The 13037-nt window shown below is 38.5% G+C and overlaps 1 protein-coding gene and 1 pseudogene across 1 annotated transcript; one reads left to right on the forward strand and one right to left on the reverse strand.

Annotated features, from left to right (window-relative positions):
• Positions 1–3681: 3681 nt before the first annotated feature.
• Positions 3682–7758, reverse strand: LOC137722080 (uncharacterized). The gene is made up of 4 exons (XM_088691955.1): positions 7501–7758; positions 6633–7407; positions 4740–5267; positions 3682–4340 (listed from the first exon to the last, which is right to left on the reverse strand). Exons 1-4 carry the CDS (start codon positions 7756–7758, stop codon positions 3682–3684), a joined length of 2220 nt encoding a protein of 739 aa, XP_088548081.1.
• A 329-nt stretch (positions 7759–8087) lies between these two features.
• Positions 8088–10316, forward strand: LOC148697576 (uncharacterized; annotated as a pseudogene).
• The last annotated feature ends 2721 nt before the right edge of the window (positions 10317–13037 follow it).

Below are 13037 nucleotides of genomic sequence, written 5' to 3' on the forward strand. Positions count from 1 at the left end.
GCGGCTAGAGGCCGGTTCGAGACATGTATAAATCGCTCGAAAGCTCCACGGTGGAAAGCGTGTGACGTGACTGACGTCATCCCTTTATGCGGGAGAGTGTTCAAACTAAAGAGTGGGACCGTCTTCAATTTATTTTTGAAAGTTTGAAGGAAGGTTTCAGTACTGTTTATTTTTAACGAAAAAATACATTTTTAACTGATACTATTCATTACACATTTATTTGTTATTTTTTATTCAAATTAAAGTTTTTTTGAATTTTCGTTATTTTTCTTTTTATGAAATTTTTTTATATTTTATGGATAATTTCATATTTGCTCCCTATACTGTTGAGGATTGTTCACTTTGGTTCTTCAACTTCTTTGGTGTTAGTGCAAAATGCTTCCTAGTTAAAATGTGTTCAAAGTTCAAACGAACAAATAAACCAAATTGAATTTGCACTCACTTTAAATCTTTTTGTTTTTTGTCACTATTATTCTGATTTAACACATATTTAAGAATTTAATTGCTAGTTGGAACTAAAAAATAGTGAAACAACTATCTCGAATTTGCTTATTGAATTTCTCCCAAATAAATAACTATTTTCAAATTTGCTTGCATACCCCTTCCGTACATTCTAGCCTTTTATTCTCCGTAGATTTTTTCAATCAATGGCTAATAGAGAGAGTTGTATAAGAGATGGAAAAAAATGTGCAGAAATCATTTTCTTTTGATAATACTCGATAATCTGTAGACTATTAAGTATCTAGAGTAAGGTAGTTGATGCGAGATTTATACGCGCACAAATTAAACCCTCTTTTTATCAATTGTAGTAAGTATGTAAGTAGGGATCGTTCTGGACCGGGGATTAGGAGGGATTGTTAATCACTTGGATTTGACTCAAAAACGTAAAAACGCAATATAAAACACTAAACTAGACTCAAAGAATGTAAAACTAAACTTTAAAACACTAAAACAAACCGAAAGACTCAAACAACACCCAAAACACTCAAAACTGCCTAAAAAACACTTTCTGGGCAGTTTTGAGCACTTTGAGTACTTTGGACGAATTTTGGAAATAAATTGATTCAAAACACTTAGAAACACAAATTAAGACACTTTCTAACTAATTTGGACAATAAAGTAAAGGGGGATTGAGGTTTTGGACAAAATTAAACTAAATGCACAGATTGTAAATCAAAACAGATTGTAAAAACGAAATTGATGAAATGGAAGGAATGGATGATAGAATAGCTAAGGGGTTCATCTCCATACATGTTACACTTGCATAATAAAACGATTTCCAATTGCATTTCAACAAACCATGAATTCTCAATGCTCCAAGTTAATTAGGTCCGCTTAAATTAACTTTCAGATTTCCCTAGATTCATTGGATTGAATGGAATACGCATTACAACCAAATTATTCCTAATCAAAGTCCCTAACTATGGAATACGCATGATAGAGACATTCAACAAAGATCATTAAGTTCAACGGAAATCATAAACATCGACGAGGCATTCGTTACTATGGAATACGCATGAAACTTATGCCAAGAATTCGTTTAACGCGATTGTTTATAAGCAACCTCCACTACTTGTGAATATAAGTTCGTAACTATTAGGTGAAACTCACTTATATTCTAGCGTCATATTCATGCATGAAAATTAAGTGTGCACTCTCAATAAACATACATAAATAAGTTATCAATCAAACAGTTAAACGAATTGAATCCACAACTTATGAAACGCAATTAGAAGTAATCAAATCAAAATGCAAGCATAAACATATATTTCGAATTCCCCCCTAGCCAAAGGGGGTTTAGTTGAATTTAAACATTGGAATCAAAGAAACACCTAAACATTCCAACAACTCAAACTTGAATTGTATGAACGTTTAGGCCCTCTTCTCTTCCATTCCTCATTCATACAAAACAAAGAGTATTGAAATTAAACATTGAAATCAAAGAAACACCTAAACATTCCAACAACTCAAACTTGAATTGTATGAACGTTTAGGCCCTCTTATCTTCCTCTTCGTTGTAGCACAAGGTCTAAGGATGGTTTGATGGTGTGAATGGTTTGGGGAGTGGTTGGAGTGGCTGCAATGGAGGAGAAAAGTGTTTTGGTGGCTGCTGCAAGGGTGTGGAGAGGTTTTGACGAATTTCTGGAATATGGAAGAGTGAATGAGAATGAATGAGTGTGAATGAATGTTGTGTGAAGTGTGTATGGTTTTTATAGGGAGATGAATGGATGGGAGAGGGAACATGACAGCTAGGTTAAGTGAATGCATGTGCAATGTTGGAAATCTGATGGGAGAAAGGTGGATGCATGTGTTGGCTGATTTAAAGAATGTGAGGGAATGATGAAAGGGGAAACATGACAGCTAGGATGAATGCATGTGGAGTGCATGTGCAATGTTTTAAAGGATGGAATGCATGTGAATATGCTAGAAATCTGATGGGAATGAATGATTAAATGTGAATGGCTGATTAGAATCTAGGGTGCATGTGGGTGAATGTTTGAATGATTAAAGGGGAAACATGACAGCTAGGTTGGTTGGTGGCTGCCATGGAGGTGTGGAATGATGGAATTGCACAAGGGGAATGCATGTGCACGGTTTTGGTGTGGAGAAATGATTATGGATGCATATGTTGAATGATTTCTTGGTGAGGGATGTGGAGTGGCTGGAATGATGAAAGAATAAAGGGTGCATGTGGGTTAATTAATTAAAGGGAGTGCATGTGCAATGTTGTTGTTGGTGCAATGATGGAGGAACAAGTGCATGTGGCTGAAATGTGGAAGGTGTGTGGCTACTTCAAGTAGGCATCCTTGTGACATCAACTCTTCAATTTCGTCCATTCCTTTTGCTCCAAGTATAAGTTATCCCTTCCAAGTCCAATTTTGCTCCAAAATGCTCCAAAATGCATCTTTTTGCTTCCTTAGCCACATGAACCTAAAAACACACGAAAATGGCTTAAACGCCAAAAACAACTATGAATTAACAATATAAATGCACGAAAACAAGCTAAGTAAGTCGCCTAAATATGCTCCTATCAGTAGTATTTTAAGGTGATTATATCAAATTTTCAACAATATATGCAACCTAAATTCTTCTTATCATAAAATGAGAAACATAGAAAATTAGGGTTTGAGAGAGCCGAGAGTAGAGAGAGAGATGGAGGATATTGAATTTTGAATGTCTATATTTTGTATTATGTGAAACCAAGTACAAGGAAAGCTCATATAAATGAGCGGAAGAAAAGGAAAAGAAACAGAAAACAGAAAGAAAGGAAAAGCAAAGCAGAAAACATGGAAAAGTAAAGCAGAAAACATGGAAAAGTAAAGGTGAGGACAATCAACAACTGTCACCACTATGACAACTATGACAGCCAATGTACCATACATACACCCATGCTTTCTTCCAATACTCCCCCTCAAGCTGGATCAAAGGGATTAATTGATCCAAGCTTGAACAAAAGACGTTGAAAATCAGCAGAGGGTAATCCTTTTGTGAAAATATCCGCAAGTTGATCATGACTGCGCGTGTAGTAAGTGTCGATCACCTTGGACTGAACTTGATTTCTGACGTAGTGACAATCAACTTCAATATGTTTAGTTCGCTCATGGAATACAGGATTCGATGCAATGTGCATCGCGACCTGATTATCACAGTGTAGGGACATGGGTTGTTGATGAGGAAAACCTAAGTCAACAGAAGGCTTTTGAGCCAAATAAGTTCACAAGCAGTGAACGTCATAGCACGATACTCTGCCTCTGCACTAGAGCGTGCAACAACACTTTGTTTCTTTCTTTTCCAGGTAACTAGGTTGCCTCCCACAAACGTACAAAACCCAGTGGTAGACTTGCGATCGAGAAAATTGTCTGCCCAGTCAGCATCGGTATAGCCTGAGATCTGAGTGTGACTATTGTTGCGCATAAGAATTCCTCTACCAATGGAACCCTTAAGATAACGTAGCACACGATGAACAATCTTCAAATGATCCATGCTTGGAGAGTGCATAAACTGGCTAACAATGCTGACAGCATATGATATATCAGGACGTGTGATAGTCAGATAAATGAGTTTGCCAACCATTCTTTGATAGTAACTTAAATTGGGAACTGGATCACCGTGAGTTTTTAGCTTCAAGTTGCTATCCAAGGGGGTACGAGCAGGCTTGCAATCTGTCATTTTTGCTTCGTGAAGAAGATCCATGACATACTTGCGTTGGTTGAGGAAGAAACCCTTGTGAGAGTGTGCCATCTTGATGCCCAGAAAGTATTTGAGAGTGCCAAGATCCTTGATAGCAAACTTGTTGTTGAGATACTGTTTAAGAGCATTAATCTCTGACATATTATCACCTGTCACAATTAGATCATCAACATAAATGAGCACAACTAGTTTACCCACTAAGCTGGAATGAACAAATAGGGAAGAATCCGCAATACTTCGACAAAAACCAACCATTTCCAGAACATGACTGAGCTTGGCATACCATGCACGTGGACTTTGCTTGAGACCATAAATGGATTTATGGAGTTTGCACACCATTTCTGGATTGTTTGATTGAGGATGACCTGGGGGTAGCTTCATGTAAACCTCTTCTTCAAGTTCACCATGCAGGAAAGCATTTTTAACATCCATTTGAAAGAGAGGCCATGCATTGTTAATTGCAACCGACAACAATACTCTAACAGTGTTCATTTTTGCCACCGGAGCAAATGTCTCTTTATAATCGACGTCATAGGTTTGTGTAAAACCTCGAGCAACCAAGCGAGCCTTATTCCTTTCGATTGTGCCATCTGAATGAAACTTAGTTTTGTACACCCAACGACTCCCCACTGCCTTCTTTCCTTTTGGAAGTTTCACTATAGTCCATGTGTTATTTTCATGGAGGGCTTGAAGCTCCTCTGCCATAGCATTTCTCCACTCACTGTGAAGATTGGCTTCTTGAAAACTTTGAGGTTCTCGAGCTTCATTAATGGCACTTAGGAATGTAGCAAAAGAAGATGAGACTTTGCTATAATCAATAACATCAGTCACGGGATACCTAGCAGTGTAGGTCACATAATCATGCAACTTGGATGGAAGTTTCCTCTCTCGTGCAGGATTGCGACGAACTGTAGGAGATTGAACTACAGGTATTTGAACAACATCATGGTTGGAAGGATCACTGGAGGGTGCAATGTGAATCTCCGATGAGGAAGGGTTTTCATCTTCAAGATGTTCCACCGAGTGAAGGTTAACATCATCCGGCACATGATCACTAGGAGTGCATGTTGCATCTTCTCCGTTTGGATATGGAAAAGGAAATAAGTCCATCAAATGCTCCCCCTGTCTAGAGTAATCCAGTGATTGTGAGAAATAAGGAACATGTTCTTCAAATTTAACATCCCTTGAAACAACCATTTTTCTAGTTGTTGAATTATAGCACTTGTAACCTTTTTGGGTAGATGAATAACCTAGAAAGACACATTTGGCAGCCCTTGGGTCTAGCTTGTCACGATTTTGAGTTTGAATGTGAACAAAGCATGTACACCCAAAGACTCTCAAATGGGAAAAGTTGATCTTTCTATTTTTCAAGACCTCATAAGGTGATTTAAAATTCAACACTTTACTAGGCAATCTATTGATGAGATATGCCGCAGTAAGGACTCCTTGAGACCAAAACTTCTTAGGCACATTCATGTGAAACATAAGAGCTCTAGTCTTCTCAAGTAGATCTCTATTCTTCCTCTCGGCCACCCCATTTTGTTGAGGTGTTCCAACACAGCTTGTTTGGTGTAAGATACCATGCGTGCTCAAGTAGTGTGACATGTTATGAGACATATATTCTGTGCCGTTATCTGATCGTAAAATATGAATTTTTGAAGCAAATTGGGTGGCCACAAGTCTATGAAAATCTTGAAAAACTTCCATCACTTCACTTTTAAATTTCAAAAGATACAACCAAGTAATCCTTGTGAAATCATCCACAAAAGTTACAAAATATTTGTATCCATCAAAAGACTCTATAGTTGGTCCCCAAACATCGGAATGCACGATTTCAAAAGGGTTACTAGCCCTAGACAAAGAGGAAGTAAATGGTAATCTAGTAAACTTAGAAAAATGACAAACATCACAAGGACTTGTAACTTTGCACATATTTGGGAACAAGGTGGATAGAACTTTTTCAGAAGGATGTGCTAGACGTTGGTGCCAAAGTTGTTGTTCTTGAGCTAAGCTTGAAGTGACTTGAAAAACCTTGGGAACTTGAATATGCTTGGAAAGATAGTAGAGACCATTTAAGAAAAATCCTTCACCAATCGTCTTCTTGGTGACTACATCCTGAAAGATCACATTTTTGGGAGAGAAAATGGCAAGACAATTTAATGAGTTTGTGATCTTGCTAACAGATAAAAGTTGAAAAGGGAATGAGGGAACATAAAGAGCCTCATTCTCGACATCACTTGAGATCAAATGTATTTTTCCTTTTCCCACAACCATAGCATTTTTTCCATTGGCAACTGACACTTGAGATGGAATAGAAAATTTTTCAAATTTATGCAAGTTTGTAGACTTGTTAGTTATATGATCAGTGGCTCCAGAATCTATAATCCAATAATCATGCACATTACCAATGTTGAGAGCAGTTGAGAAGGAGTGTAAGATACCTGGGATGTCCCTTTGTACCACGCCTTCATTTCCAGCCAGGAAGCCAGCAAACTGTCCTAGTAGTGCAGTTTGATTGTTGTCACACTGATTTAGTGGTCCTTCACTATCTCCAAGACCTTGTTTCTTGTGAAGAAACATAGCAAACTCATTGATCAGTGCAGCTGGATTAGTGGTGAACTTCAGTGCTCCATCAAAAGAAGTTGTGGCAACATGATTTGCCTTGTAAGAAGGGTTGTACGAGCCTTTCGAGACACCTTTGTTATCCCTAGGAAACTTTGGTTTTAACTCTGGATGAAGAATCCAGCATCGGTCTCTTGAGTGCCCACCAGCATCACAATGGCTACATTTTAAGCCAGTTTTCTTTCCTTTGTAGCCTCTCTCCTCACCAAATTTTTGGTTAGAGAAGTAAGCCCTAGCTTCTGGTATATTTGCCTTCATGTCCAAGGTCATGACTTTCCTTCGAACCTCTTCTCTTTGAATTGTGGCACACACACTTGAAAAAGAAGGCAGGTCGGGATTCATGAGGATATGGCTTCGAAGATCTTCGAATTCAGGGCTCAGGCTTGCTAGGAGTTGGAATATTTTGTGTTCCTCGGCTCTTTTAGTTAGCACAGCAGCGTCGATGGTGTGTGGTCGATACACATTCAGCTCATTCCACATAATGGTCAGCTTTCCAAGATGTTGCACAAATGGCTTCCCTTCCTGTTGCAAACCAGCAATGTCCTTCTTTAACTGAAACACTCTAGCCGCATTGTTCTGATTTCCATACATTTCCTTGAGATTTTTCCAAAGAGTCATGGAGGATTCAGCATAGCTAAAAATTTCTGCAATCTTATGATCCATGGAATTGAGTAGACACGACATGACCAACTGGTCTTTGCATAGCCAAGCATCATACTCCGGTGAGGTAGTCTCAGGCATTGGAATAGCACCATTAACATAACCAAGCTTTGATCGTCCTCCCAGAGCAAGAGAAACTGCTCTCTCCCATGGAAGATAGTTAAACTCATTTAGCAAGACAGAACTAAGACGTTGATTTGGGTTGATATCAATATCTGAGTGTGGTGATGGTGGAGTAGCATGAAAGCCGTCTCCTTCCAAATTTACTAAGCTTTCTTCAGCCATGATTGAAGGACAAGAAGCTCACAAATCTCTCAAGAGAACACCACAGAGACAGGCCGGTTAGGGTCACTGCTCTGATACCATATTGAATTTTGAATGTCTATATTTTGTATTATGTGAAACCAAGTACAAGGAAAACTCATATAAATGAGCGGAAGAAAAGGAAAAGAAACAGAAGCCGAAAACAAGGAAAAGCAAAGCAGAAAGAAAGAAAAAGCAAAGCAGAAAACATGAAAAAGTAAAGCAGAAAACATGGAAAAGTAAAGGTGAGGACAATCAACAACTGTCACCACTATGACAACTATGACAGCCAATGTACCATACATACACCCATGCTTTCTTCCAATAGAGGAGCTGTAGACTCAGAAGGTGAAACGAGGGATCACCCTCGTTACATTGTCCACGCCATCGATTTCGCAGATTTTGTTGTCATGCTCCTGTAAGATTCACGCTCAACCTCCTACTGTTGACGGCGATGAGCTCGTGACAACCGAAGTATGCGACTTCTGTTCCTCCGGCTCCGGTGAATTGCCGCTGCTGCGGAATTTGGCCTCCATACATGACGAGAATCTTTGCTACTCGCCTGGCTGTGGCGTCCTCGGCTCCCAAATTAATTACTTTTGCCGGCGGCTTGGAACCCGATAGGATACGGTCAGGACCCTCATTGACTGCAAGTAAGAAGATTTATGTGTTTGAGACAGGTTCTATTGTCGAATCGAATCCTTCCATTAAGCCCCTTTCTGAAAGCAGCCGGAGGATTATAACCGAGGAATTCATAGGGCGAAAAAACCCAACCGTGTATGGTTGAGTTCAACGGGGACGACGGGAAGAATGATCTCTATGCTCTCTCCCGTTCTCCTTTTTCTTTGTGTCTCCCTCCCACTTTTGAGGTACTTTATGAGACATCCAAGGAATGGGTTACTCTGCCGGAAACTCCATTCTTCCACCTTCGTAGTGGTCCAAGGATCCCGAACGGCAACACTGGAGACAACTGTCTTCCATGTTATTCAATGGCATGGACTTTCCCTTCGCGGGCACGGCTTCAGTCCTCGACTTGGATGATAGTGACGATGAAAAGCTAATGTTTGCGTATCAAGAGAGGCCTAGCTGCTTACCGTATGTGCATGATGGAAGACAATGAGTCTGTTGAGCACCTTGGCTCTAATCTGATCCTCCTGGTCGGTTGCCTTTTCAATTTCGCAGTTATGGATCGCACAAGTATAGAAGGCAGCGCTCCAAGATGCGTTTTCTTGTCATAAGATTTCACTTTTCCGTTTCAAGGTCGACTAGTAGTATCTCTGTCGACATCCTAGCGTCTTGCACCTTTGAATACTATTTCTCTATGGAATCGCCTTGCCGCACCTCCATTGCCCAAATGGTTGGTTGCTTTCTGATAGCCAAGCCAACCTTAGAGAGCGAGTGCCATCCATGGACTCGTGAATGATGAATTGACCGCTCACGCTCCACCGCTGGGTTGCTTCTGCTTTGTGCTGTACAACCTTAAGAAGCTTACCTGTGAGGATTGAGGAAAGGCCAACAGCTGCTCAAGAGGCCGACGATAATTAGGTCTTGTTTTTAATTACCAGATTATAAGGTCAACTATTTCTACTTATATTTTTTATGGGATGTTCGTCTTGTTTGGATTGGATGTACGAATTTGTTACATATTTATAGTAAGAGGATAAGAAGATGCAAAATATTTGTGTTTATATTTCTAGTTCAAGGGTTTTGTCAGACGCACCATGTCATTAGCTGCCTCTAATTTGTGCACGTCTGTCGCAGCGGGAGGCAACTCGGGCAGCAGCAAAGCGTTTTGTCAGTGTGGCGAAGGGTGGGAATGTGTCATCACTAGGACCGGATGCTGGCAAGGCCTTCTTCAGCTGTGGCGTAAATTGCACCTGGGTTATGTATGTCAATCAGCGTAGGGGCAAACTAATCTAAATTATTTACAGTTTACAAGTACAATGAACAATACTTGGCTCAGGATTCCTTTCAATGACGACGTGACAACAATTTACTGTACAATCGTTATAATCGGAACTGTTCATTCTTTTTATGACCTTAAATATTGATGTTCCGTTGTTACTGAAAGAGGAATAACTCCTATGTAAAGAGCCGAGCAGTGTCCGTAAATTAGTTCATATATGGTCGTGACGATAATGCCTAATTCTTTGACAGTTATGAAGACGGGATAGTGACAGAGGAGGCCATGATGGTGAAGGAGGAGGTAAAAAATTTTGGTACAAACGAAGCGTACTGCGAGTGTGGCGAAGGCTAGAAATGTGTCATCTCCAAGGTTGAACATGAAGGACCTGATGCTGGCAAGAGCTCCTTCATCGAATGTGCTGGTAGTTACAGCTGTGTGACTGATAGCTATAGGGCGCACCAAGAAAGTGCATATGTAATGGGTTGAACCCTAAACCCTAAATTATAGCTTGTAGAAATTAAATCCTACCCCATGCATGCTTGATATTAAATTATTAATGGCCTGGTAAACATGCATATGCATGTTCGATTCTGTATGTGTTTCCTATACAAATAATCAGTTCATGTTTGGAGAACGCTGTTTTGCTCGTTGAAATGTGCTGATTCAATTAACAGTGCTGTAATATATTGGATAAAAGCTGTTGATTTTTCAAATAACCAAATTAATTTCACTTGTTGTGCAAGAAAATAAAGATAATTGAAGGTGAGAAATACAAGGCGTCAAGCCTTGAATTCTTGAAACCCTAATTAAATAATTGAACCCTTCATATTTGATAATGCTCTATAATCTAGACATGTACATATAATTATAAGGCTAAATTTTTTTCTTGATCCCTGTGGTGAGACATTACTTTTAAATTGACCCATGTGATGAAAAAAGTGTTAATCTTAACCATGTGGTGAAGTTCGTTATCAATCGTAGTCCAAATTGAAATTTCTGTCAAAATCTCATCCACATGCAATGGTAAAAAGATCATTCTATTCTTTTTTCTTTTCTTTTTGGTAATTCTACTTTTTATAATCAACAAAAATAGAAGGAAAAAGAAAAATGAAATCCCTCCCCAATCCCTACCCATGTCAGCCACAGCCCACCCACCACCTTCCCCCCTCTCTCACATAACCCTAGACATCCTGTCCATCATTGTTCTTAAAATGAAAGTAAATGCAATGTTTGCATAATAACTTATATTCTAACCTAAACGCGGTGAGGTACTTTTTGATTTTTTAAATCTTGAATTTGAACTCTTGGTTCTCTTGAAATGAGAAAGTTTGATAATATGAACCTTGTAATTTTATTGTTTATTTTTTTTTTATTGTAGCTCTAAAAGTTTTAAAAAAATAAAAAAATTTATGTCCATATGACGCTTTATGATTGGTTGATGGAATCAATAAAAATGAAAATAACAATTTTGCCCCTACAAATAACAGAAGAATGAGGAAAAATCCAATTTGGACTATGATTGATAACGAATTTCACCACAATATTACAATTAATAGTTTTTTCACCACAGAGGTCTATTTAAAAGTAGGGTATCATCACAAGGATCACGAAAAAAATTTGGCCATAATTATAATGATATACACCAACACTTACACTATGAACTCGACCATGGGGATCAAGCAAGGAATGACGTTTTCTCAACGCGTGCATTTTTTCTGTCTAAAGAACAATTGGTTTTTATATATCAAAGTATCAACGTTGCATACATTCTAAATTTTTACGTTGAGATTCTCAAGGGCATCATTTGGTATATCGATCACTTCTTATATTTTGAGACGGATTCGAAGACACGGATTCGAAGAGTGTACCATCCTTTCTTGCATACTGTGACGACCTTCCCTCCATGTGTGCTAAACACCTTCTTCATTTTCTTAGTTTTTTGCTTAACCTGCTCCGTCAGTTCTGCCATCTAATTCAAAACAAGTATTGAATGAGATCGACGGGAAAGTAGGCAATCCTTTTTTTCCAAAATATATGATATTAATCGCAGCTTTTTGAGAACATATATAGCTTGCTACTTGCCACCTTAACCTTTCTAAATTAGCAAACCGAGATTTCTTAAAATAGTTGACATGCGAAATTAGTTGATGTCCTGGATGGTTGGGTTGTTTTTTTTGGTTGACTACGTTTTTTTTATGTCAGAAAGTTTTTTTTTGGGGGGGGTGGGGGGGGGGGTGGTGGCTCCCAGGACCAGGCATACCACAATCCTTTTTTAGGACTTACAGATGGTTTTGTGCCCCCTTTGTTGGTTTTCCAGATCACCTACCAACAAAAGACTGCAAGCAGCGGAATGCGAACCTTAGTGGGGTGACACACAAGGCAGGGACCTTACTAACTGAACCAATATGTGTTGACTTTTGGTTGACTACTTTGCATAAGTGTCATCGCTTCAAAACGCTAATATAAGTTATAACTAAAAAGGTATTAAAAAAAAAGTTAAAAAAGTGTTTCTGTAACGAAACTTATGTGTGTTCTCTTGTTTTTGAAATGGTAGGGCAAAAGAGCAAAAGTAAAAATGTTAGGATACTTCTTTAGTCTAAACAGCAACAAAAAATAAGATCAATAATGCAGAAATACAACATTTCCATGTGCAACACAGAACATTTTGACAAGGATTGTCAGCAGCATTATTGCTGACTTATGCTTCCTTCAATAAATTTCTATCTCACAACGTTGACGCTTTAAAATCCATTAACGATAATTTTTTATATGTGTGAGCAACTTAGATAGACTGAACACACTTTTAGAGTAACACCTTAATCTAATAACGCAATAGTACGTGCAATATTATTTCACGCCACTATATGTTACAAACTTTTATGATACAACTCCTCCTCATATGTTACAAACTTTTATGATACATATGGTCAATAGAGATGACAATAATATTTGGGGTGGCTATCTACACACATCCTTTTACTTCTCTCACACCTCTTATTAATTTTTGTCATTTTATCTTCTTTAATTCAGTAGATCTGACAACCGCAAATTAAACACACACCCTGTAGTATTTTATGTATCATTCAATAGCCATGGTTTCAAACATACCCCATCAAATTGGTAGACGCCGAAAACTTGAGGTTCCAAAATGAAGATGTGAATAGAATGCTGGATAAATTATAAATGTATACTGCAACTGCAACCTCACTCATTATAAATTAATCAGAGATAGATACTGAACAATGAAATGATGGGAGGTCTTCGATCCTAGGACCATCTACAAACTAAGATTCTAAAATCATGTTACACGAATTATTGCAACTTAAAAGTACAAGTTGTTATGGAATAAGCCAAT

The sequence above is a fragment of the Pyrus communis genome, chromosome 4 (assembly GCF_041283825.1).
Source record: "Pyrus communis isolate YQ-2024b chromosome 4, ASM4128382v1, whole genome shotgun sequence".
NCBI classification, from domain to species: Eukaryota; Viridiplantae; Streptophyta; class Magnoliopsida; order Rosales; family Rosaceae; genus Pyrus; species Pyrus communis.

What these genes read in the sequence shown, in the direction of transcription:
- LOC137722080 (XM_088691955.1), bottom strand. Translation starts at nt 7,758, where the DNA reads ATGGCTGAAGAAAGCTTAGTAAATTTGGAAGGAGACGGCTTTCATGCT. An exon ending in GGCTATGCAAAGACCAGTTG is followed by an intron (nt 7,408 to 7,500) that starts GTCATGTCGTGT and finishes AAAAATCTCAAG; the next exon opens with GAAATGTATGGAAATCAGAA. An exon ending in GGCTCGCTTGGTTGCTCGAG is followed by an intron (nt 4,341 to 4,739) that starts GTTTTACACAAA and finishes TAATTGTGACAG; the next exon opens with GTGATAATATGTCAGAGATT.